The sequence below is a fragment of the Lactuca sativa genome, chromosome 9 (genome assembly GCF_002870075.4).
Source record: "Lactuca sativa cultivar Salinas chromosome 9, Lsat_Salinas_v11, whole genome shotgun sequence".
Classification (NCBI taxonomy): domain Eukaryota; kingdom Viridiplantae; phylum Streptophyta; class Magnoliopsida; order Asterales; family Asteraceae; genus Lactuca; species Lactuca sativa.
The window spans coordinates 49,285,599-49,312,841 of NC_056631.2; the positions used below are offsets into that span (position 1 = coordinate 49,285,599).

Sequence of the window (27,243 nt, forward strand, 5' to 3'; positions counted from 1 at the left end):
AAATAGGTTAGTTGTTAAAGGGACCCACAATTCTATCTCGGTTATAACCCTATTACTAACGATGTAACTAAAAAATGATATGTAAACATTTTACAATTTCAGCCCTTCAAATTTGAAAACTTCAAACTTTACCTCTATTATATATCATGAATAATTTAATCTATTTAAAATATATAATTATAATTTATATATTGTTTTTTAAAAAACCAAGTCATAAAATACATCTTAAATACATACCCCTATTGAATAAAAGATCTTAAAACCACATAAGAAGTAAGCTTTAAATTACAATATTTTTTTTTGAACCGACAAATATAATATAAAATCTATTCCTAAATTCACATTTATTCATGACGAGACTTGAATACTCGACCTCAAAGGGGGATACCACCTGATACTGCTCAGCATGGAATACAATATTAATAAAACCACATTATCTCCCTTACGAATATATATTTCAGACGTTTCTGACTATAAATTACTGACACTTCACACGTTTTCAGACTGTAGAAGTGTATTTTGGACATTTTAGAGTATACACATCGAAAATTTCGGAATCAAGATTTTCTCATATTTCGAACTAAACCATAATGAAAAAAAACCCGCCCTTACAATTCTTACAATATAGTTTTTAGTTAAATTTGATGTTTATTTTGTATTGTTATTTTATTTTATTTTATTTGATAATGTAATTTTGTAACATTTTAATATATTCACTAGTGATATCTATTTGAATTTGTTGATGAGATATATTAAAAGATACAACTTGTTAAAAATAATACATAAAGTTTAATTATATATAGCAAATATTACAATATATGTATTATTTTTCAAAGAAAATAACACAAAAGATGACATGTTTTATTTTTTTGATTTTGGCATTTTTAAATTTGATATCGTATTTTCTAATTTTGTTATATATTGACTATTTTATCGAGACCTCTCATGGTGATTTGGAAAATACAATGTCAATATCGCCAAAATAAAAAATAAATGAAAAAATAAATTTAAAAAAATTGGATAATATGATGTCATAGTCGAAAAAGGAGGAAACGACGTGTCTTTTGTGTCATCGAACAAAAATGAAAATGTCAATACGGAACAAAATCGGAAAATGTGATAATCATTTTTTTTTAAAATATAGTTTCAAAATCATAAAAAATTATAATATAATATTTTTGCGTCATTTGTTATATTTTTAAATAGTTATATCATTAGGAATACATTTTTGACATTTTTGAAAATAAATTAAATACATTTCAAACATTAATTTCAGACATTTCACACGGTTTCTAGTGTTTTAATTAATCTTTTATTAATATTGTTGTGTATTTCAAGCTATTGATGAGATATGTTTTATTATTTAATTTGTTAAAAATATTATATAAATTATAATTATTCACTTTAAATAAATTAAACACATTTCAAACATTAATTTCAGACATTTCACATAGTTTCTAATGTTTTAATTAATCTTTTATTAATATTGTTGTGTATTTTAAGTTATCGATGAGAGATATTTTATTATTTAATTTGTTAAAAATAATATATAAATTATAATTATATACTTTAAATAAATTAATTGTGTGTAATTAATAACAATGGTAAAACATGGTGTTTTCAATAATAAAAAAGGTAAATAAAAAGTAGATAAATTTTGAAGGGCAAAAATTATAACATTATAACATATGAAGGTTAGAAATGTAAATATATATAATTTTTAATTAGAAACGTCAGAAATAAGAGTTAGGACCGTTAGATTGATAAAGCCGGTGTGTCTATTTTAAAAGAAACAACATATTTCTACAAAGGTTTTCCAAACAAACCTATTACCAATTGATTTAAAAATCACCCTACTTTTACAAAAAAACTCATAAAGCTTGGCATGTGCCGGTTACCACCAAAGAACCCTAACCCTAATATGAGGGCAACCGTCACCCACCCTTATACCTTCCTCCAGCCGCTACCATTCACCTCCTTCGTCGGCGCCACCGTTGTCTCGTCTCCGATCAGCATCCGACGATAACTTCTTTGGATCCCCAGTCATCTCCTCCTTCTCCTTCCTTCAGTCGCGACCACGTAAGGGTTCGCCCGCCACCAGCCACCTCGCAACTGGAGCGCCGCCACCATTGCCGATGTGCCAACGACGCCGCAGCTCCTCCTGTTCCGTCACCGGCGACACAACGATCCATAGTTGTCGATGTTGCCGTTCGTGGTTATGGAGAGCGAACCTCTCCCATTTTTTCCCCTTCCTTTTCTGCTCCGACGAAGTGCGCCGCTGTAGCGCTACTACTCCGGTCAGCGTTTGCCGCTCCGTGTCCGTGTAAGGAGGCTCCAGACGAGTTGGGCTGTGAAGAACCACCATGGCCGCCGGCCATGGTGGCTGCTGCCGCCTTCCTATGGTGTTGTTGCCGCCCTTCGCCGCCAAGTGGGTGGTTGATTTCTATTTCTGAGCAAAGGACATGAAGATGCATGTGTTTCAGTGGTTGGGCGTGTGTGAGTTGGTCGGAGTCCTCGGAAAAAGGCATCACCACCACCATAAGGTGGTGGCTGCCGCCATGCACCACCGTCGGCCACCTCAAGGTGGTTTGTGTGTGTATGTTTAGCTTAGTTAGTGTGTTTGTTGCTTTGGTATTTTCATTGTAATTGTAACTCAAAAGCGAAATAATGGAAAGAAATTAGAAACCACCACCCTAGGGTGGTGGCTGCCGCCACCGGCCGCCGTGTCAGGTGGCGGTGTGCCTCGTTGTATGGTGACTCGTTTGTGGTGTTTGGTCAAGGGACATAAATCCTAATGGGCCTAATAGACCTTAATGGGCCCAATGAAGCTTAATGGACTCTAATGGACTCAATAAAACCCTAATGGGCTTAATTATATTCTAGTGGGCTTAATAGGCCCAATAAAGCCCTAATTGACATAAAAGACCAACAAATTGATAAATGGGCTAATATTTGGATTGGAAAACCCTAATGCCAATAAAACCCTAACTTTAAGAATTAATCGGGTCACACACAGAAGAATTATTTAATAACTTGAGATATTAAATAATAAACTTTGGCAAAGATTAATCTAAGCGATAATAGACATAATTGATTAAGTCCTTAATGGGTTAAGTATGAAACTTAACCATAATCATCATTTTATGTGAAACCCTAATTTCACCTGGGTTTATTATTGGGCCTTTATGTTGGGCCTAAATGATTGAGGTAATAATGGACCATCCAAGAGCAAGCAATTGAACTAGAATAATTTAATGGACCTAGGGTAAGGCCCATGTAAGGGGTTTAGGCCCAATTTGGAAAATTGGGCCATAGATGGGCCATAGTTTGGGCCTTAGAATGAGACCATGTATAGGCCTAGTCCCAATTTGGAAACTTGGGCCATGTGTTGGGCTTTGATTCCTCATTGACTTTGGGCCTATGGATTGGGCCTTGGGCTTGAATAAGCCAAGCTAGGGGTAATGTAGTAATTACCCAAAGAATATACGTATGGTTATGTATTGGGACCCAATTATTAATTGGATGTTATTTTGATGTTGACAGTTCGGGAATCTGTCAGCCAGCAACTAGGGTCGAGTCTGCGGGACTTCAGCCATTGGGGGATTGTGCCTTCGGGACTTCAGCAGTGTGAGGTGAGTTACCTTCCAGTAGCGGTGGGTCTACGACCACAATGTCGACCCACCAGTAGGAGTTGTATGTTAGATGATTGTCTTTGTGATATCATCTAGGTTTGCTACTACCTGATATGTTATATGCTGGCATGATATGTAAATGTGATAGTAGTAGAGTTCGGTTGTTAGGACCGAAGGGTAGGTCAGACACCCCAGATATGTCTGACAGTATGTGATGATATGTTTATATGTTGGCATGGTATGTTATATGTGATAGTGGTAGTAGGAGGAGAATAGTCCTCAAGTTCGGTCGTTAGGACCGAAGGGTAGATCGGACACCCCAGATACGTGTGATAATATGTTATGTTATGATATATGTGATAGCAGCAGCAGGGGTGAAATAGTCCCCGAGGATCGGTTGTTAGGACCGATGGGTAGTCAGCACCCCAGAATGGCTTGACATGGGTAGTCAGCACCCCAGAAAGGCTTGACACAGGTAGGTCGGCACCCCAGAATGGTCGTATCGGGTAGGTCGGGCACCCCAGAATTGCCTGACAGTATGTATGTATGTGATTGTATGGTATGTGGTATGATGGGGGAACTCGCTAAGCTTCGTGCTTACGGTTTTCAGTTTTGGTTTCAGGTACTTCGTGTTTAAAGGAAAGGAGCCGGCTTGGTCGCAGCGCATCATACTATGGTTTTCCGCACATGAGATCTTTGGGATTACACTCTTATATTATTTTATGATAACACGTTTGATTATTTCTACTTTGGTTTTGACATGACATGATATTACAGATGTTTTATTACACTGTTGGTTTTATAATGACGTACTTAAAAATGAAATTTTTAGCCTGTATTTTTGGGATGTTACAGGGCTACGGTTTTGGGCATTTAGGGTAGAGTTTTGCAGCTCATCCACAGTTTGGGGGCCCATTAGCCTAGAATATATAAAAATAAAAAAAAATTATTTAGGTCATTTTCACGTGATAGAAGCTAGCGAAACTCTTTCAGATGGCGGCTCCAAACAACAATCAGGTGTTCTCTTAAACCTCGTTTTTTGTTTGCTTTATATCGTTTACCTTGAAATCTAATAGTATTGGGTGTATTTTTTTTGGCAAAAAAAAAAAGAAAAAAAAGAATTATAGATGTGGTGTGCCACCAATGGTGTACAAGTTGTTGATGCACAAAATGTGCATTAGTAGTTTGTACATCGTTGATGGATACCCCATCTATGGTTTTTAGAGTTTTTTTTTATCATGTTTAGTTTTATCCTTTTATTATGTAATATATTATTTGGTTTGATTCGATACTTTAAACGAAATAGCATTTAAATGCCAAGAACAAAACAATAGTTAGCAGGATGAAATAGTAGATGTGATCTGCCACCTATGGTTTACAAGTTGTTGATACGCAAAATGTGCATTTGAATTTTGTACACTGAAAATGGCATGTCCATCTACGGTTTTGGTAGTTTTTTTCATTTTGATAGCATACCATAGGCGAGAAATTTTACCTACAGTTTTGTCCAAAAAATGATTCTTTTATACTATCATGCGAAACCGTAGCTCAATGCCCAGGCGTGTTGGCCCCACCTACGGTTTGGTTGGTTATATTTGGTTAAGGGTTAATTAATTTTATGCTATTAAGTGAAAAGTCAATAGCTTTTCCTGGTAGATTAATAATTTTCTCTATTTTTTCATTTGTCTAATTCTTTATATAATGTTCTTACCACTAATGGTATTTCATAAAAAACGATAAATGTGAATTTATTGAGCAAATAAAATATCATAATCTTGATAAATGTATGACAACAGCCTGTGCTTTCCATAGGTTCTTACATGTGTTTTTCTTATGTATTTGGTATGAGAATTGATTAAATCAGTATAGCATATCACAGCTTCAAAAAAACACTATATGTTTAAAAGAAATGAGCATCGAGTGATTTATCAAAAGTTGAGAAGAGTTTAAGGACTATTTTTGTAAGTTGGATAGTTTTTGAATAATCCATAAAAATGTAGAGGTCATAACCGTAAAAAGAAATAGTACAATGCGCATTATAAATAAAGTTGAAAAGAGTTTAGGACTATTCTTGTAATAATCTTAATGGTTTTTGAATAATCAATAAGAATGTATGGGCCATAAGTGTAAAATGAAGTTGTACTGGTTTATAACCTGTGGGACCACAATTATAAAATTAATTAAAATTTTATAATAAAAATTTATAACTATTAATCAATTATTTTAGATAAATCATTTTAAATAAATTTTTAATTAAGAGATATATCAAAATTTTAAAGTTATTATAACTTCAAATTTAATATATAATTTGAAAATGTAAATTTGAATTTTGAAATGAGTTTGTCTAATATATCTACATGACTCATGACATAATATTAATGAGGAGTTCTATTAGAGTGACACTTGGCAAAAAGAGATTAAAATTATTCATTTACTAGGTGTGAGATCCATATATTACATGAGTTTATTTTAAAAAAAAATTAAATATAAAATTTTAACAATTTGAAAATTTTGAATTTTTTTAAATTATTAAAATTAATGAGGTTTTAATGTATTGAATACATTACATATATAAATTCTTTCTAATAAATACCTTACATATATATTACCTTATATATTAAATGTGGAATTTTAATTTAATAAAATGAAAAATACAATAAAATGACAAGTGGAAAATAGAAAATTTAAAAATCCTAGAAAATGTCACGTGTCTAAATGTAACACCCATAAAATTTATGCCAAATTTAAACTTTTAATACTAACAAAAGAGTCAAATAGTAATTGTTTTTACAAAACATTCCCAATTCATTTATCATCAGAGTGTCCCAAAATAGATCATGAGGATGAGGAGCAGTACGGTCACGCCTTCGCCTTCCCTCGCTCTCCTGAAGTACCTGAAACAATAAACTGAAAACTGTAAGCCCGAGGGCTTAGTGAGCTACCCTCAAAATACCAATACCACGATGGCAGAAACCATAGCCATAACAATCAATCAAACAACATACATACTGGGCCATCGGCCGGACTGGTCCGCCTTACTGGGCCTACAATCTATCTGAATCTATCCCGAGCCTTCGGCATGACTGGTCCGCCGCGTTGGCTACAGTCTTCCCGGACCGCTTAGAAGGTGTGTTGGCCTTCAGCACAAAGCATGATCGCCTCAACCCAACCAACAAGCAACTAACCATGTACGCATACTATCATATACTGGCACATACACATAGCAAACATATCTATCTCATCTACCATCAATCATAGAGTTTCACTCGTAACTAGAGCATCGACCTAACAGGTCACTAATATACCAATCCTTACGGATCATAAAAGCATAACATACTATCTATCCTGATTTCGATCTAACAGATCAGAATCGTATGTAGCATACCATGACAACCGATCTAACCGATCTCTAGCATAACAACCATCCTAAACAGGATGAATTCTAGCATAGCAATAACATAACACCCATCCTAAACCAGGATGAAATCTAACATGGCAATAACAAAGAAACCATCCTAAACCAGGATGTAAATCATAAAGGGCCGGCATTGGTGTCGTAGCCCCTATCGATATAGTGAGGATAACTCACCTACAACTGTCGACTTGAAGAAATAAGGCCACGCTGCTCCGACCACAAGCACGAACTCCACCACTGATCATTACCAAATAACCAAAACCAATTAACACCAATAATTACCAAAGTACCCTTGGAAGTCAACTGGTCAACCCTTGGTTAAAGTCAAAGTCCTCAGTCAAAGTCAACCTTCCTGGTTGACCCTACTCGCCGAGTCAACCCGTTGACTCGTCCAGTTCCTATGCTCAGAAACTCCCATGCCACGACTCAACTCACCGAGTCACCCTAAGACTCGTCTAGTGCAACAAGCTCTGAGTCCCTTCCTGCTCAACTCACCGAGTTGTCCCTCGACTCACCGATTCACAGCTCAACCAAAAAGGTTACGACTTCTCGACAAGACTCTCCGATTCCAAGAACAGATTCGCCAAGTCCAATGCAATCTTCAACAGACTCGCCGAGTTGTTCTTCCAACTCGCTGAGTTGTTCTTCCAACTCGTCGAGTCCATGCACATATTCATACAACTCGTCGAGTCCACCCATGTGACTCGCCGAGTCGCTTCAGTTCTTAATCCATACAATGGCTTTCTACGCCATGCAACAACTCCATATTGTAGATCCAAGCTTCTAGGGCATGATTATCACGTAAACTTGCAAACTTTACGTGTATGCAAGGCTCTAGGGGCTCTAAATGACCAAACTAAGCTTCCAATGGAGCTTTACACCTTAGGAGAGTCTCATCCTTGCAACAACTGGAAACTTTATGGGATTAGGACTCAAAAGAGGTTCAGATCTGAAGTTTCAGCTTCATATCTAGCTTCCATAATAAAATTCCTAAACCAAGGAAAGCCCTAGCCTCCACATATGAATGATTCTAGATAGAAAGGTTAAGATAACAACTTATTACCTCCCAAAACGTGCCCAAACTGGAGTGGGTTCTTGATTCACACGAAATCCTTGGTGCTAGCCTCTTGATTTACAAGTCCCCTTCACAAAGTTCACTCCTCAAAGCTCCAAACACTTCTCCCCGCTCACACTCTCGGATATTAGAGCTTCTAGAACTCTCTGGGGGATTAGGGGTCTGGGTGAAGGACATAAAGTCCTTTAAATAAAGGGCAACCCCGAAGATTAGGGTTTTTCTCGTTCCAGCACCAACTCGTCGAGTCCAGCCGCCGACTCGCCGAGTTGGTCACTTTAGCATACGACCAGAACCACGACTCGACTCGCCGAGTCTACCCATCGACTCGCCGAGTCGATCTTCCTTATTTACACTAAGAACCCTGAACTTACACATCTGAACTCGGGGTGTTACACTAAATGAATGAAAAGAGGACATGTGGCAAAAAAAAAAAACTTTTATTTATTATAGTAGATTAGAATAGGGATTTTATAAGTAGCATTTTTAGCTACAATAATTATGTGAAAGACTATCAAATCTTATTTTAGTCTTTAATTTTATGAAAAGTATAATCATCGATAACTGTATATTTGGATATGTAAAACTTTAATATTTGGATATGTAAGTTTTCTTTGACATCATCATGGTTCTATTGAGATGTGAAATTTAAAACATCAAGGATAGACCTGGAAAACGTGTCGTGTCGTGTTGGGTTCGTGTTGTGTCAAGGCATTAAATGGGTTGAGAGTGCTTGACCCTAACCCGACCCGTTTAATTATCGTGTCGTGTCGTGTCAACCCGTTTATTTTCGTGTCGGGTTTCGGGTTAAGGTTTAAATCTTATACATATGTTGTGGCATGTCCGGTTGAAACATTTTAAAGGCTGAAAAATAAGAGTCATGGAGGAAAAAATTGAAAAAGTGAAATGTTGGAGTTGGGAGGTGGGACGTGGAACGGAAAAAAAAAATATACTCTTTCCGTCTCATTTTTATTATTCATTTTTTGACTTTTGAAGTTTTTATTTTTCTACTTTGACCTTAAATATTTTTATTTATGTTATAAATTACTTGATATATTTTGCATTAAGTGTTATATATAAAAAACACAATCCATTCATATAAATAGCATTAAGTGTTATATATAAAAAAATAAAAATATTTAAGGTCAGATTTGAAGAATAACGACTTCAAAAGTCAAAATTGGACAATAAATATGGGACAGAGGTAGTAGTAAGTTTAGAAAGCAAAATGGAAAGACTTAGAGTTAGGAAGCAAATGAGATAGGTAGTGAGGAGGAGTAAAATTAAGTCACTTTGAAAATTTGAATTTTACTTTTTGTTCTTGAATTTGGGTCACTACAAATGTAGAATATTGAAAATATTTATAAAAATATGAAATATATATATATATATATATATATATATATATATATATATATATATATACACCTTAAAAAGCATTTACAAGATTTTGATGAATTTTAAGAGGTACAAGCTTTTAAGCATCATATACAATAATTTTATGCATCGAAGAATAATAAATCTTATCCGGTCAAAGATAGATTTTGAATAGGTCTTCTAAGCTTATCTTCAAATTGAATGGGTTAAATATGAAAAAGTCAAATAAGATGATGATGATAAGATTTTGAATGGGTCAAAGTTTGACCAAGTGTTCCTCATATCCAATTGAATCGGTAAATATTAAATCTTATCCGGTCAACATTTATGAAAAAGTCATATAAGATGATGATGATAAGAATTTGAATGGGTCAAATTTTGACCAAGTGTTCCTCATATCCAATTGAATCGGTAAATACTAAATCTTATTCGGTCAACATTTATGAAAAAGTCAAATAAGATGATGATGATAAGATTTTAATTGGGTCAAACTTTGACCAAGTGTTCCTCAAATCCAATTGAATCGCTAAATATTGAATCTGTCAATAATAATGAAAAAGTCAAATAAGATGATGATAAGATTTTGAATGGGTCAAAGTTTGACCCAGTGTTCTTCATATCCGTTTGAATCGGTCTAATACGATGTACACGTTATAAAACATTTCATATAAACTGGAAGAGGCGCATTGATCTAGCATTCGTCTATCATGAATGCCTTGTCATTGACCGCAAAACCTTGGTTCTCTCTCATGCTCGCTACCTCCTCCTTTGTTTTTTTTTCTATTAAAATCAAATAAGCCCAAAAATGTCTTACGTTTAATCCTAACCCAGGTATAAGAAATCTCTATCTGTTCTTCATTTTGTTTAACAAATTTTTTATGTCATTTTGTTGATCCGCACCTGTCGCTTTGCGCGGGTAAACGGCTAGTATATATATATATATATATATATATATATATATATATATATATATATATATATATATATATATATATATATATATATATATATACATATATATATATATATATATATATATACATATATATATATATATATATATATATATATATATATATATAAACGGGTCATCTTCAAGTCATCTTCGAGTTGAAAGTCTTGACCCTAACCCTACCCGTTTAATTATCGTGTCGTGTCGTGTCAACCCGTGTACATAAACGGGTCGAAATCTCTGACCCTAATCCGCTAACTTTGTGTCGTGCCAGATTTTGTCAGGTCTAATCAAGGATCAAATAGTGCATGTTTAAAATAACACCAGTGCTTTGTAATTTACCTATGAGTCATGTGGTGGGTTCAGCGTGAATCGTCCAAATGATATGGTTTTTTCTTTTTTTAACAAAAGAATTCATTAACTATCAAGATGTTAGGGAAAAAACGATATTATAAAGAAACAATAGAGACGGTGAAGTTTTGTAACCAACCAACTTAATTACATCTAAAACTAACATTTCTATGGACAATACAAAAAAAGGACACTTTTTCTCAAATATACCATCCTCCTTGGTTTCTTGGTGCCGAAAAACAACCCGTTCTGAAAACTACAAATCACCTAAAGCAAAGTTCTAATAACCGAATCAAAACAACGTTTTTGATTCTTGTTTAAACCCGACGAGTCTCTCCAACAAATGTGATTCATGAAGGAAATTACGCATCCACCCTTTTATGATTATCTCTTTGCTTTCTGTTATCTAGTGCTTATCCTAGTAGTTCTTATCTGGGATAACTTATCTTTAATTCAAACTTATGTATATATGTGACAACCGTCAATTTTCGGTCAAGTCAAAGTCAACTAAAGTCAACAAGTCAAACCGGTCAACTCAATTTACCGTGAGTATTAGAGTTTACGTTATGTAATTTCTAAACAACTCTCTATTCTAATGAGAAATCATAAATTGAAAAGTGCATACATCTAGATCTCCTTAACCTAAAACTGTGGTACGTGGCGAGCCAAACCGATAAAACAATGTTGCATACTCATCGGGAGTATGCAAGATCCTTAAACAAGGCTTAACGGGGCTTACGGACCCTACATTGCGAAGCCGAACACTCAAAAAGGTCACCAATGAAACCTCTCTCAATCGTGTTCACTCCATCTCTTCTTATCAGAAATCTCTCCCAAATCTCTCTAAGTATGTGAAATCTCTCCCAAATCTCTCTTTGTATGAGAAATCTCTCCAAGAATGTCAAATCTCTCCCAAATCTCTCTAAGTATGTGAAATCTCTCCCAAATCTCTCTTTGTATGAGAAATCTCTCCAAGAATGTCAAATCTCTCCGAAATCTCTCTAAGTATGTGAAATCTCTCCCAAATCTCTCTCTGAATGAGAAATCTCTCCAAGAATGTCAAATCTCTCCCAAATCTCTCTAAGTATGTGAAATCTCTCCCAAATCTCTCTTTGTATGAGAAATCTCTACAAAAATGTCAAATCTCTCCCAAATCTCTCTAAGTATGTGAAATCTCTCCCAAATCTCTCTCTGAATGAGAAATCTCTCCAAGAATATCAAATCTCTCCCAAATCTCTCTAAGAATGTGAAATCTCTCCCAAATATCTCTTTGTATGTGAAATCTCCCCAAGTATGTCAAATCTCTCTGAGTATGTGGAATCTCTCTCAAATCTCTCTCGAAATCTCTCCCAACTCTCTATAATCACTCGGGGCATCCCGACCCTCGAATTTGGCAAGAACAGCCCAAAAACGGAAGTCTACGCGAAAAACGGGCATGAGGAACCGAAACCCCTCTTAGGACCCGAAAGTCCTCTTAGGAACCGAAAGTCCCCTTAGGAACCGAACCCTCCTGATGAAGAAGGCTGCTGAACCGAACCGAACCTCACTCTAAGAACCGAACCCTTCTGAGCCGAAGGCTGCTCAACCGAACCCGAACGTTCGGCACCTTTCGGTTCTGACCATTTCCTCTTCTGATGACTAACCGAACCCTCCCTTCTGATGGCTTGCCGAACCTTCCCTTCTGAGGACCGAGGACCGAGCCCTCGCTTCTGACTTCGAACCGAGCTCCCCGCCCCTTCGTTTCCCTCTGTTCGTTTCCGGCTACAATCCTCAGCATGGACCGAGCCTCGGCCTAGGGACCGAACCTCGGCCTAGGACCAAGAGGTCTCGCTGGGAACTCATTTTCTCCCGGTTTTCGCGTAGTTTTGCGTTTAAGGCCCGTTTTTAATTATTTTAACGCGGGATTTTCACCAAAAATCATATTTTAACATAATAAATCCTAAATATTCACAATTTAATCATATTTTCATAAAAATCTTTATTTAAATAATAAAAGCAAGTGGGTAAAGTACAAAGAGGTGGAGTGTTGACTTTGCTTTACCTTATGACACAAACAACCACTCCCACACCCACTCTATGACCAGTCACACCTCCCCACCTTACCTAGGTCACATCAATGTCCTTTCCACTCAATCATCACTCTTTCCCACGTTTTTGAGAGCTGAATATTCATCCTCTCTCCTCACTTCTCTCATTTGCTCTCATTTCACAAGAAGATCAAACTCTTTTCTCTCTCACTTTCTCTCTCTAGAAATTCTAGATTTCCAGGGCTGATCTTGAGTTTTTCCTCCACATTTGGTAAGCATAATCCATTCTCTTTATGATTATCTCAATTATATCCACTCAAATCATGGATATCTTACATAAACTCCATTATATTTGTGTTAGAGCTTCGAATCTTCAAGGGATTCTTCAAGTGTTCTTGGGTTGAACACTTCTCTTCTTCAACACTTATCTACTGAAATCATTCAAAGTGAGTTCATACCCCTACATTTTCATGTTTTCTCAAGTTTTTAGGGGGGGGGGGGGGGGGATACAAGTTAAAACACCAAGAACATAACTAAACTTTTCTAACAGCCTTCATCAGAAAAGTTCAACTTCATTCACGGACTGTTTTGGACAACTTAAACATTTTAGTTTTCAAAACTGTTTTAGGTGCATGTAGTTCCACTTCTTAGCTTTAAAATGACTACTTGCACATCTCCATACGATTTTTCTACAATTTATGGTGATTTTTACAAAACTGCCTATCATTTCAAACATCAATCCGGACCAGTCTGTGATTATGGACTTTTTCACACAAGTAAGAGGTCATTAAAAATTATAATAAAAATTATGAACAAACTAGACTCATTTTTCAAACTCTCAGAAGTTATAGAACTTGATTTGGACCTTTTATGATTTTTCTACAAATTTACCAATAACAGTTACAGAAAATGTTATTAACAGAAAAACACTATAAATTTCATTTCACCTTGTAACATGTTGAGCAAGGTATACATCATTATGTGATTATGTGTTGTTGCAATATATGACAATTTTGTATTCTTATATAGACATACATCAGAAAACAAATGGATTTATACCTCCACAAGTATGGTAAATATATAAATGATATTACAAGGCTATATCCATTAAAATATAAACATTGGTAAATTATGACAAGTAAGGCTTATGCTCACTACCCACACAAATAATTAATAAACTATAATAGGTATAGTTTAGAGTTATTTTACATAACAAACACATGATTAAAGGTTTTACACATACAAAAGAGTTATTACCACTATGGATAATTATGATAAACTATAATAAGTATAGTTAAGCCATTATACCCCCACAAACGAACACGCTAGTTATAATCGGTATAGTTATGGCATATATATATTACAAACAAAGTGATAAACTATAATAGGTATAGTTTATGTTTCATCTACCCTATGAACTTAATTACAAGAAAGGAATTCACCATCACCACCACTTTTGGTAAACTATAATATGCATAGTTCATGTTCACTAGTCACTATCACTATTTGATGAACTATGATATGTATAGGTTATATTCACCATCACCACCACTTTTGGTAAACTATAATATGCATAGTTCATGTTCACTAGTCACTATCACTATTTGATGAACTATGATATGTATAGGTTATATTCACCATCACCACCACTTTTGGTAAACTATAATATGCATAGTTCATGTTCACTAGTCACTATCACTATTTGATGAACTATGATATGTATAGGTTATATTCACCATCACCACCACTTTTGGTAAACTATAATATGCATAGTTCATGTTCACTAGTCACTATCACTATCCGATGAACTATGATATGTATAGTTTATGTTCACAGTCCCTACTACTATTTCATACACTACACTAGGGTTTGGTTCCGGTTTTTGGATTTAAGTCCACATTAAATTTTCGCATTGTTAGACTTCAACTATAATCGTTGAGCGTATATGCTTGAGTCATACAAGAATTTAGTCTGGATTGGCTTAGAATTGGTGGTGCCCGCCTCATCTCCTGTTCCTCGTTGGGTTGTGGACCTAGGGCAGACCCACTATATTCAACGTTTTATCTAACTTAAATCTTCTATAACTTATATACGCTGGACGATTATAGGGGAAATCTACGGGTCAATCTAGGGTTCATTAATACATCATATAGGAATATGCTGTTTACACTTAACTAAGAAAATATTGGATTTTCTGGAAATCAACTCTATCGATTTTATAAGGAAAACAGTTTCTACTCCAAACAAAACTCTTATGAACTCACCAACTTAATTGTTGACACTCTTTCAAAACTACTTGTATTCTCAGGAAATCAGTGAAACAGGAAAACTTCAGCGCTTTGAGGATGGGACATTAAACCGTCAACAATTTATTTTTTTCATCATAATGTAATTGATTTTGAAATATGTAAACATATACTTTGGTGTAACTTTTTCAATTATATTTATGATGGTTGTATTTACTTTGAGCACTATTATACACGTTGTTGTGATACTGTACATGAAGTCCTCCACCCCCTGACGTTTCCGCCATCCTTGGTTTGGGGGTGTGACAATATATATGTTTTGAACGATTGGAATGAATAGAGAGAGAAATCACAGGAACCGATTTGGTTCCTGCCAAAGAGTCTACTTTTGTTTCTTTATGGTATCAGAGCAGGTCTTTTGATCCGTTGAGTTTCTGTTCCAAAGGTCTCCATGGCCGGATTTGAAGATGCCTCAGCTAGTGGTAAAGACAAGGCTAATACTCCATCTTCTGATCCTGATTCTCCTTACTACATTCATTCCACTGATTATCCATGCCAGATGCATGTGAATGATAGTCTGAATGACAACAACTATGCAGACTGGTCCCGTGAGATGAATGACTTTCTTGTTGCCAAAAATAGGATTGGTTTCATTGATGGAACCATTCCAAAACCAACAGAAGATCAGCCAGAATACAAAGCATGGCAACGTAGTGATGCAATCATTAAAGGGTGGATTACCACAGCTATGGAGAAGGAGATTAGAAATAGTGTGAAGTATGCAACAACGGTTAAGCAGATTTGGGAAGATCTTCAAGAGAGATTCAGAAAAGAGAGTGCCCCGAGAGCATATGAACTTAAACGAACACTGACCAATATGTGACAAGACAAGCACTTAGTCTCGTCTTATTTCACAATGATGAGAGGAGTATGGGACGAAATTGAATCGGTTTCCCCCTTACCTAAGTGCACCTGTAACAATTGCACTTGCAATTTGGGAAAAAGACTTGTAGAGGCTAAAGAAAAGGAACGCATATATAAGTTTTTGATGGGCCTTGATGAGTCGTTTGGAACCATAAAGACCCAAATACTTAGCACTAAGCCTATACCAAGTTTGGGAACGGTGTATCATCTGGTGGCTGAAGACAAACAACAAAAGAACATCTCTGCTACAAGAAAACCTGCAATAGTTGTTGAAGTTGCTGTGTTTCAAGTTCGGGGATCGCAAAACCTTGATAGCAACCATTTTGACAAGCGCATCAATTGTGAAGGCCTAAAGTGTAAGCACTGCAATAAAGTTGGACATACTATAGAAGGGTGTTTTGAAAAAATTGGGTATCCTGATTGGTGAGAGACTCGACAACGAAAACTAACCAGTGATCAAAAGAAGGCGAAGCCAAGGCCAAGGGCAGCAACTGTTGGAATTGAGGTCAGCCTAATACCCGGGCTGAATATGGAACAATAAAAAAAACTACTACAACAATTGAATGATGGTCCTAATTTGGAGGTCAATATGGCTGGTAAGATTTACTTTTGCCAACCGTGGGTCATCGATTCCGGTGCCACGAAACATATAGCTTGTAATGATTCCATTTTGCTCGATCTAAAAAGGTCCTATGATGGGGTTCCGGTTAACATAGCAAACGGTGATAGTGTTCCTATTGAGGGAGTTGGGAATGCTTGTTTGCAGAGTAACATGAAAGTCAATGATGTTCTTTACATACCAAATTTTAAGTGCAATCTCTTATCAGTTAGCAAGATTACCAAGAACAACAATTGCTTTATAACATTTTTCCTGGATTTTTCTTATGTACAGGACTTACATTCGAGGAAGCTGATTAGCATGGGGAAATGTAGGAATGGTCTATACAACATAAAAGAGGTGGATGCTAGAATTAAGGCGATGGTTGTCAAAGTAGACACGGAGATCTGGCACAGGAGGTTGGGACATGCTTCAAATTCTAGACTTCAACACATTAGTTTTATAAATAGCTTAGCAAATATAGACCATTGTGATTCTTGTATTCGAGCAAAACAAACCAGATTGCCTTTTTAAACTAGTTCTATTAAAACTTTTGCACCTTTTGATCTCATTCATTGTGATGTATGGGGAGGTTATCGTGTTCCGTCTTTGTCGGGGGCACGATATTTCCTAACAATTGTTGACGACTATAGTCGTTCAACATGGGTATACCTTTTAAAACATAAATCAGATGCAAGTCACAACTTAATTTCCTTTTACAAGTTGGTTAAGACACAATTTGGTCGAAGAATAAAAAGGATTAGGAGTGATAACGGGGGCGAATTTGTATCCTACAATATGCTCAAATTTTATGAGGAACATGGCATTATCCTTGAAACGTCATGTATTCACACCCTACAACAAAATGGTGTTGTTGAAAGAAAGCACATACATTTACTTGAAATAGCCAGAGGTTCCAAGCAAGTCTTCCTATTGAGTTTTGGGGGGAATGTGTTCTAACCGCCACTTACATCATAAATAGATTGCCTTCTCGATCAGTCAAAAACAAGACACCATATGAAATTTTGTTTGGTAATAAGACTCAGTATGAACACATGAGGGTTTTTGGTTGTTTGGTATATGTCAAAGAGAATAAAGCTGGAAAGGATAAGTTTGAAGAAAGGGGGAGACCTTTTGTTTTCATTGGATACCCACAAGGGAAAAAGGGGTATCGTATTTTGATATTAAGGACAAGAAAATTCTTGTTTCTAGAGACGTTAAGTTTATAGAGTGTGCTTTTCCTTTCCAAAGGATGGACAAAAACGATGGAAAGAATCACATAGAAAAGAAGGATTACATGGATCCAAACCTCCATTACGATCATATCGATCAGGTTGAAACGAGTCTTGGAATTTTAGATGAATTTTCTGATCTATCGGCCCAAAATAATCGATCGAGTGAGCCCAGCAGCCCGCATCGCAGCCCAAACGCGAGTGTTGAGCCAGAGACTGCCCAACGTGATGAGCCAGAGATAGCTCACAATCGACGTCCAGAACGAACTCGCACTAAACCAACTCACCTGCAAGATTTTGAAGTTGAATTACCACATTCTATAGACTATTCCCATTCCAATGACAATATAGCTTCTTCGACGGTACATCCCATTTCTCATTTTGTTTCTTATAAAAGTTTTACTAACTCACATAAAGCCTTTTTGGCTGCCATCTCTTCACATGATGAGCCAAAACATTATTATCAAGCAATTAAAAGTCAATGTTGGAGGGATGTTATGAAAAGGGAAGTCCAAGCCCTTGAGAAAAATAACACGTGGATTTTGACAACCTTGCCTCCCGGGAAGAAAGCTATCGATTCAAAGTGGGTATACAAAATTAAATACAAGCAATCTGGGGATGTTGAACGCTACAAAGCGAGACTCGTTGCAAAGGGTTTAACCAAAATTGAAGGAATAGACTTTCATGAGACGTTTGCACCTATGGCCAAACTTGTTACTGTAAGAACTATTTTAGCAGTTGTTGTTCAGAAACGGTGGACCATTCATCAACTCGATGTAAATAATGTGTTTCTACATGGAGATTTAGATGAAGAGGTTTACATGAAAATTCCACAAGGATGTGCAAAAGAAAGAGATACCAGAGTATGTCGCCTTCAAAAGTCGTTGTATGGTCTACGCCAAGCATCCAAAAACTGGTACAATAAATTTACTAAAGCTCTTCTTCAGATTGGATTTCAACATTCAAAGACAGATCATTCCCTTTTTATTTTCAAACAAAGGGACACGTATGTTGCAGCTCTCATCTATGTTGATGACGTTATTCTTTTAGGAAGTAATGATCAGCATATGGCTAAAATAAAAGCCTTTCTTGATAGTCAATTTAGTATAAAAGATTTGGGACCATTGAAATACTTTCTTGGTATTGAAGTAGCTCGAACGCCAGATGGAATTGTTCTTAGTGAAAGAAAATATACTCTAGATATACTTGTTGGTTGTGGTTTAGAGGGTTACATACCAAGTTCCTTTCCAATGGAACAAAACCTTCGTCTCACCACTGAAGATGGGTCTCTTTTAGTGGATGCAGGAAAATATAGGAGACTCATTGGACGACTTCTTTACTTACAAGTGACTCAACTTGATGTCACCTTTGCGGTCAACACTCTAAGCCAGTTTGTTTCATCTCCTCGACAGACACATTGGGATGCTGCCTTACGTGTATTACGTTATCTAAAAACTACACCTGGTCAAGGTATATTCCTTCCTTATGATGGTGACTTAACCCTGAATGTGTATTGTGACTCAGATTGGCTTGGATGTCCCTTCACGAGACGCTCCAAAACTGGTTATTTTATCACTCTCGAGGGTGCCCCTATCTCGTGGAAAACGAAGAAACAGTATGTGGTATCTCGTTCTTCTGCTGAAGCTGAGTATTGGTCTATGGCAACTACCGTTAGCGAGATCTTGTGGCTTCGTTGGCTCCTACAAGATTTAGACGCTGCCCAGAAAGGTCCTACGAAGCTTTATTGTGATAACCAAGCCACGCGCCACATTGCAAATAATCTCGTTTTTCATGAGCGTACCAAACACGTCGAAATGGATTGCTATTTTGTTCGTGAACGGGTTGAATCTGGTGAAATTTTGCCAGCTGAGATACACACCAAAGATCAACTTGCTGATCTTTTCACTAAACCACTTGGGACTGATCGTTTTCGGTTGTTACTTGGCAAGATGGGCGTTCGAAATCTTCACGTTCCATCTTGAGGGGGAGTGAAGGAAATTATGCATCTACCCTTTTATGATTATCTCCTTGTTTTCTGTTATCTAGTGCTTATCCTAGTAGTTCTTATCTGGGATAACTTATCTTTAATTCAAACGTATGTATATATATGTTTGGAACGATTGGAATGAATAGAGAGAGAAAATCACAGGAACCGATTTGGTTCCTGTCAAAGAGTGTACTTTTGTTTCTTTAATTCATAGTCTTGTCCGGAGAAATATCAACAATCTCCCACCATTTTGTAATTAACGCCCAAACAGAAGAAGCTTTCGAATAAGAGTTAAAAAGATAGTATATTGTCTCAATATGATCATCGTAAATTGGATAAAAGAACTATCAACTTTTATACTTTTTTTTTATCCACGTTAACTCTAATATTAAATTTATACAACACAAAATATTTATTTTGATTGGAAGAACTTCATTATGACGTGTTTTATCATTACTAATCACCAACGTATTCGTTTTGCAAATCAATAAAATCTCTCGCCAATTTGACCATATAACCCCCATTAGTGTCAAGATCCCAACACCAACCATCCAATTTGACCATATAAACCTAGGGTCTTCGGAAGTATGTTTGAAAATCAACATATTCATTCCAAATTTTTTTTTCTAGAAACTTGTATTATCTCTAATATCAATCTTCATTCGCAAGAAGGAATTAATGTCCTGACCTTTGTTTGTAAAATTCATGACCGAATTCATAATACTATCCCATGTACAATCATTGTTGGAACAAGTTTGTGCTTGAATTCCTCCTTTTAGACCATAAATAGCTTTGATAACTGACATCCATAAGGAATTAGAATCCTTCAAAAAACACTACATCCATTTTAAAAAGGATGAAACTCATTAATGAAAAAAAGGCTATTGATATCAAGATCACTATCATCTTTATCTAATGTCACTTTCTTCCAATTCACCCAACTAATACTTTTCTCATCCATAGCAGCTCCCCATTAACCTTACTTCTGTGATTTTCCAAAATATTTAGAACATATTATGGAGATTTATAAATAAAAAAACAATATATATCGAGGCTTCCCAAATTGGATTTGATCAATGTCAATATGCCACCAATTGATAATAATTTAACTTTCTTATTGGAAAACTTCTTGATAATCGGTGAATAATAATATTCCAACCCTCCTTCCTAGTCGAACCAATAAGTAAACCAAGATAAGTAAATGAAACTTTATATGACGAGCACCCGATAATTTAGTCTAAATCGTCCACCTACACTTGATGAAGACCCACAACACAAGCTCGAAGCCAACATCACTCATAACCATTGCAAGCCTATTTGCTAAGATCTTGGTAATACTTTTATATTGACACCCTACTAAACATATTGGCCTAAAATATCTAACTGCAACTAGGTCAGTAACCTTAAGTATAAGCAAAATAAAAGAGGAATTACAACCTATTGAAATAAAACCGAAACTCCAAAAAATGTCTAACAAACTCTACATCGTTCTCAAATAAGTTCCAAAATTGTTTAATGAACACAAAGGTAAATCTGTATGGACCCAATGCTAATAACCCCAAAACGACATCTTTCATCTTCATAATTGTGAAAGGATATTCAAGAAAGTTGTAATTTACCTCTAAAATACATTTAAGTTACCCTATGAATACTCATTAAATATTTCATTTTACCACACCATATTGCACAACATTCATTCTGACAATAATGTTCACAATCAAAATAAATTAAAATCGTGGGACATGTCATGCTACATGTTCGAACCGGAAGGAAAGTCTCGCTACGGGTTTACAAAAGAAACCATCTCTAAACAATGATTTGAATCCTTTTGGAATCGAATTCTTGAGTGGTATTCACATCAAATAGGGGTATCAATCGAAATGTCCATTAATTGAACTCAAAGTTGATAGACAGGCATCTAAAGATCACTAGGTTCAACACCATTTACAACAACAAGGTTACCGATCGCCAAAGTGCTCATTTAGAAGAAAATATATATTGCATTCGACACATGTTGACTATAAAACCTTTATATGAAAGTATTTCCTCACATATCAGCATGGGAAAGTGTGAAATTGAGTCTCATCCCTCTCATGGGTGATGATTTACACTCATAAGAAAGGATAAAGACATTTGACGCAAACACATACACGTCTTCCAATGCCTAATTTTCTAGACACATCTATGTAAATGATGAGGAGTTTCACATTCCAGAGTCACGACAACCTCAAAAAAAAAAAGGGAAGAAAATGACACCATCATTCTCTGAACAATACCAACGAGAAGAGCATGTACAAAGCATTATTTTTTTTACTTTTCATAACTTAGAAGTTGTAAGTCTCTATGGATATAACATTAGGAGTAGATTATATTTGCTGTTTAAAAAAAAAAAGACTACTTTAACTCATCACGTAGAATCACTAGAACATATTCACACCACAATCAATTATTATCCTGACACCATTTTGTTTGAACAAGAATCTAGCTTTTTGTGGAATATTTGTAGTTGGGTAGTGAAGTCCTAAATAGGGTTCTAAATCGGATCTTCTAATTTCTGAAACAACTCCACCGTGTACATCATCATGGAACTTGTAAACCAATACACTATCATAAAACGTAAGCTTTTGAACTTTTTCTATAACGCTATCACATAGACATCTCCTCTCCATGAAGTGATTACATACTAGAACTTGCTCTAAGAAGTTTTTCGATTGAAATGCACCAGCAAGTAATAAGGTGGGGATAGCTAGATTTAGATGGTTGTAAATAAATTATAACATCCACATAATTCCTATGAAGCATAAAATGGTTTAAATGTCTATTTAGAATGAACATCAATCGGGTTTAGAAGCCACAACTCCTTGTAACGAAGTCCAAGAAATTGAGGTGAAAAGGGCTCTAGCATCGTTTCTGAGCATACTTTTGGGATCCTTCAAATTTTAACTCAACATACTATATATAGAACGTTTCACTAAAACAGATAATTTTAAAACCGGATCCTTCAATTGAGATCATACAAATAAAAGGTTGAAAGAAGCCACCCATTTAAATTACTTCTAAATAAGCAGTCATTTTTTCCGTCATAGATTTTGGTGCATTTATAAGCATATTTGAGTAGTTAAAAGAATTACCAGATTCGACAGAACATTCAAATTCTGATAATAATCTCGTATCAACACCAAGGGTTGGTTGTTATTCGTAGGTTTTGTGTTGCTTCCACTTAATATATTGTAGTAGACACACTTTGAGTATAAAAACTATTATGTGAAAGTCTTTCCTCATAAGTCGGCATGGTTCATTGTTCTTACTATGATATGGATGCTTTCACAGTACATAGATAATGTCGTTTTTCAGTCCATTGCAATTTTTTACTATGATATGGATGCTTTCACAGTACATAGATAATGTCGTTTTTCAGTCCATTGCAATTTTTTACTATGATATGGATGCTTTCACAGTACATAGATAATGTCGTTTTTCAGTCCATTGCAATTTTGAGAATGAATTTTTTTATAATATTGTTATTAGTTCCTTTGATTGGTTTTCTAGTAGGAACAATTAGCATTACTTAGACATTGTGGTTGCAAAACTCAATGTTTTTTACTTCACTCACATTGTTTTGTTCATCTAACCTCTTACTAGTTGGTTTTTTTTTTTTTTTTTAATTAGTCATTCCAAAAAAAACTCTTGTTACAATTGCTTTTTATCTTTAAGTATTTTTGTTTGTCGTTAAAAATATATTCCTGAAAATTTATACAATATTATATTTTTAACCGACTAATTACATGTTAGTTTGGTAACATTATTTCAACGAAAATTAAGTAATCTGACCAATAACATTATTTCAAGGGAAATTAAGTAATCTAACCATAACGTGTGTTTGAAGAAAATAACCAAACAAATTGTTTTTGCAAAATAATCACCAAGTTCGGAATGGGAATTCCAGACTTAGAAAAAAAAATTCTTACAAAAAAGTACGTTTTATATTGACATTCCAGATTTTGGATTAAAATTTTGGAGTTCTAAAAAAAATATCCGGAATTTCAAGAACAAGTCTGAAATCCGATGAACAATTCCGAAATTTTGAGAAATAAATTTGGTTTTTACTTAAATCTAACAAAAAGTTACACAAATATAATAATGTGAATATATGATGTTAGGGCATAAAATCCAACATTTAATTGAAAAACAGTGATATTAAACATTTCAAAATTAATATTTCGGACATAAATAGAGATATTTCTTTGAATAAAACAAATAATAACTCTAGAATTTGAAGATCAAATCCAGAATAAAACATTCTAAAGTAAATTGTCACTTTTTCCAATAACTATAAAAAAAATCATATATATATATATATATATATATATATATATATATATATATATATATATATATATATATATATATATATATATATATATATATATATATATATAAACGCGGTTACAATGATAGTTATAATGATTAGTTTATTCGATTCCCCTTATTTTCAACGTAATTAGCTATAAGGCCACTCGAAGTGGCTTCGGCATATGGTTCGACTAGCTCGGCGAACATCGGGCCGAGGCCGAGGCATGTCGAGCTCGGCTTGGCAATTCGGTGAGAAAATGTCAAGTTTGTTTGGTTGGAGGGGACCAATGGGAGGACAACGACTCTTTTTGCTTTTAATATTTTCTTTTTGAAAAAAAAAACTCATATAAATACAACATAACTTATTCATTTACCACATCAAAACCATCTTCTACATCTTAAATATTCTCTCTCAAAATGGCATCTTCATCGAGCATGTTTGATGCGTTGCTTGAAACGACCATAGAGGTCATTCAGGAGGCGGAACAGAAGATTGAAGAACTACGACCACAAAATGCGGAGAATGGATGTTGGAGGAATAGAAGATACATACAAAGACATCGTGAGGTGGCTAATGAACGACTCATGCATGATTACTTTGCTAAAAATGTCACATTTCAAGGATATTATTTTCGTCGCCAGTTCTATATGCATAAAGCTCTGTTTTTCCGTATCGTCAACATTGTCACGACAGTGTGTCTATATTTTCAACAATGTCGGGATGCTAGAGGTACAGTTGATTTTATTCATATACAAAAATGCACTGCTACACTTCGTCAATTAGCATGTCACTTGCCCCAATGCACTAGATGAGAATTTTAGGATGTCTAGACGTACTGCAGGAAAAAGCCTTCACAAATTTTGTAAGTTTGTCATGAGATTATCTGGTCCATGATATCTGTGCAAACCTACTTGTAGTGATATCCAACAGTTGTATGCTCATCATTCAAATGTGCATGGCTTCCCTGGAATTTTGGGAAGTCTAGATTGTCTCCACTGGGAATGAGGTTGTTGTCTTAACGTCCATAAAGACCAATACACCCGAGATGATCATGTTTATCCAACCATTATACTTGAAGCAGTGGCCTCACAGGATTTGTGGATATGACATGCATTATTTGGTTCTGATGGTTCCCTCAATGACATTAATGTTCTTAAAATGTCTCCGTTGTTTGGCGACATGTATAACGGGGCTACACCAGATTCTTCCTTTCAAGTATCTGGAACATCGTATACGAACGGGTATTATCTTGTAGACGAGATCTATCTGGAGCGTGATTGTTTTGTGAAGTCATTGTCTTGTCTAAATGATCGCAAAAGGTTAAAGCTTAAGAGAGCTTAACAGAAGGTGAGAAAGGATGTTGAACGAGCGTTTGGTGCTTTGAAAAAACGTTGGCATATTCTTAAAAATCCCTCACCTTTTTTGGAGGAGAAGAAAATGAGTGAGGTGATGTATACTTGTATCGTATTGCATAATATGATTCTCGAAGACAATGGAAATGCAATATGTGAGTCTAACGAAAACGAGATAATTCCACCGACACAAGCTTTTGAGGTTGGAAGCACGGAGTACTTGGCGTTGGCGATGAGGGCAATATTTCATGATGTTGAGACGTATCGTGTTATTCGTAGGGACTTGACGGGACATATTTGGATTGCCAACCACATCGATCTTAATGTGGAATCGGTCGATGATTTTGACGATCAATTTTCTGATGATGATATCCTTTAGGTCTATCTAAGTTTGATAATTTTGATTTTCATGTTTTTATTTTTAAATTCTAAGTTTTTTTTGGTATGTTTGTTGTAATTTTCGTTGAAATTTAATGAAATTTTAGTTTTAAATCAAGTTGATTAAATTGATTATTTTTAATATAAATTAACTTTTTCTTTAAATAGGATGACAAGTGTAACAATACATATGACAAGTTTTTTTTTATGCAGTGTGGCAAATCTGATATAAGACATCGTTCCTACCAACTTAATATGTTGGTTACAAGTATGTTTTGCATTTGGGTAAATGTCAATCGGAGGCTCTTTCTCATAGAGACATGGACCTTTTAGTTATTATTGCCCAAGTGGCTATGGGCTTCGAATCTTTTTTATTCTAAAATATGCACATAAAACATCCTTCCTTCCTATGTCAACTAAGCAAACCTTGGCTGGGTTCTCGAGGTTATTTATCTTTCCTTTGCAACTACAATTTATTTGAACAAAAAAATATAGGTTTTTTATTTTTTATTTTATTTTGAACTCTTGAATTAATTATCTTTTACGGGAGTGTGTTTATGACCTTATGTTGTAGACAATTGAGGAAGGGAAGAAATAACTTAAATCACAACATTACGGGGAACACCAGTTTGAAGCCGTGGGCCTAGTTGAAAATTAGTAGACATGATGTTTTATTAATTCTTAGGTTGTGTTTGGCGCGCCATAGCTATCTGATAAACTAGCTTATTTTTCGAGTTTTTTTAAGTTGTAGTGTTTGACAAACCAAAAAGTAGCTTATAAACTAGTTTTTTAAAAAGCTACTTAGACTAGCTTTCTAAAAAGCTACTTAGACTAGCTTTTTATGAACTTTTTTAAAATTTTCCAAATATACCCCTTAATTAATTATAGAAACTCATTCTCCTAAATGCCCTTTAATGTAATTTTATATCTTTCAACTAGCTTTACCAAATGTCATTTTCTATGAGCTAGCTTTTCAGCTATCAACTAGGTTTTTATTTAACAGTCAGTTTTTCATCTAACAGCTAGCTTTTCAGCTAATACGCCAAACATAGCCTTAAAAAAAGATTTATGTCAATGATTTTGATCTGAATTGGTAATTAATATTGGCCTAAGCAATAAGCCCATATGTGGGATTTAGTTGGTTACAAACTATTGCCTTTGATATTATTATTATTATTATTATTATTTTATGGATTATAAATAACATGTTATATATATATATATATATATATATATATATATATATATATATATATATATATAAAAAGAGAGAGAGAGAGAAAAAAAAAAAAGAGAGAGATTCGATCCATTAGTATACTGATTTTTTTTGGATTAATAAGATCAAT

At 35.1% G+C, this 27,243-nt stretch overlaps 1 protein-coding gene across 1 annotated transcript; it reads left to right on the plus strand.

The window, feature by feature from the left end:
- The first annotated feature begins 24,583 nt into the window (after nucleotides 1–24,583).
- On the plus strand, nucleotides 24,584–25,898 carry LOC111921334 (uncharacterized). Its single transcript, XM_023916896.1, has 2 exons — nucleotides 24,584–24,859; nucleotides 25,512–25,898. Exons 1-2 carry the CDS (start codon nucleotides 24,584–24,586, stop codon nucleotides 25,896–25,898), a joined length of 663 nt encoding a protein of 220 aa, XP_023772664.1.
- The last annotated feature ends 1,345 nt before the right edge of the window (nucleotides 25,899–27,243 follow it).

Excerpts from the sequence above, each read along its gene's own strand:
- LOC111921334 (XM_023916896.1), top strand. The coding sequence starts at position 24,584 with ATGGCATCTTCATCGAGCATGTTTGATGCGTTGCTTGAAACGACCATA. Across the intron at positions 24,860-25,511 it reads TCGTCAACATTGTCACGACA|AAGGTGAGAAAGGATGTTGA; the intron begins GTGTGTCTATAT and ends AGAGCTTAACAG.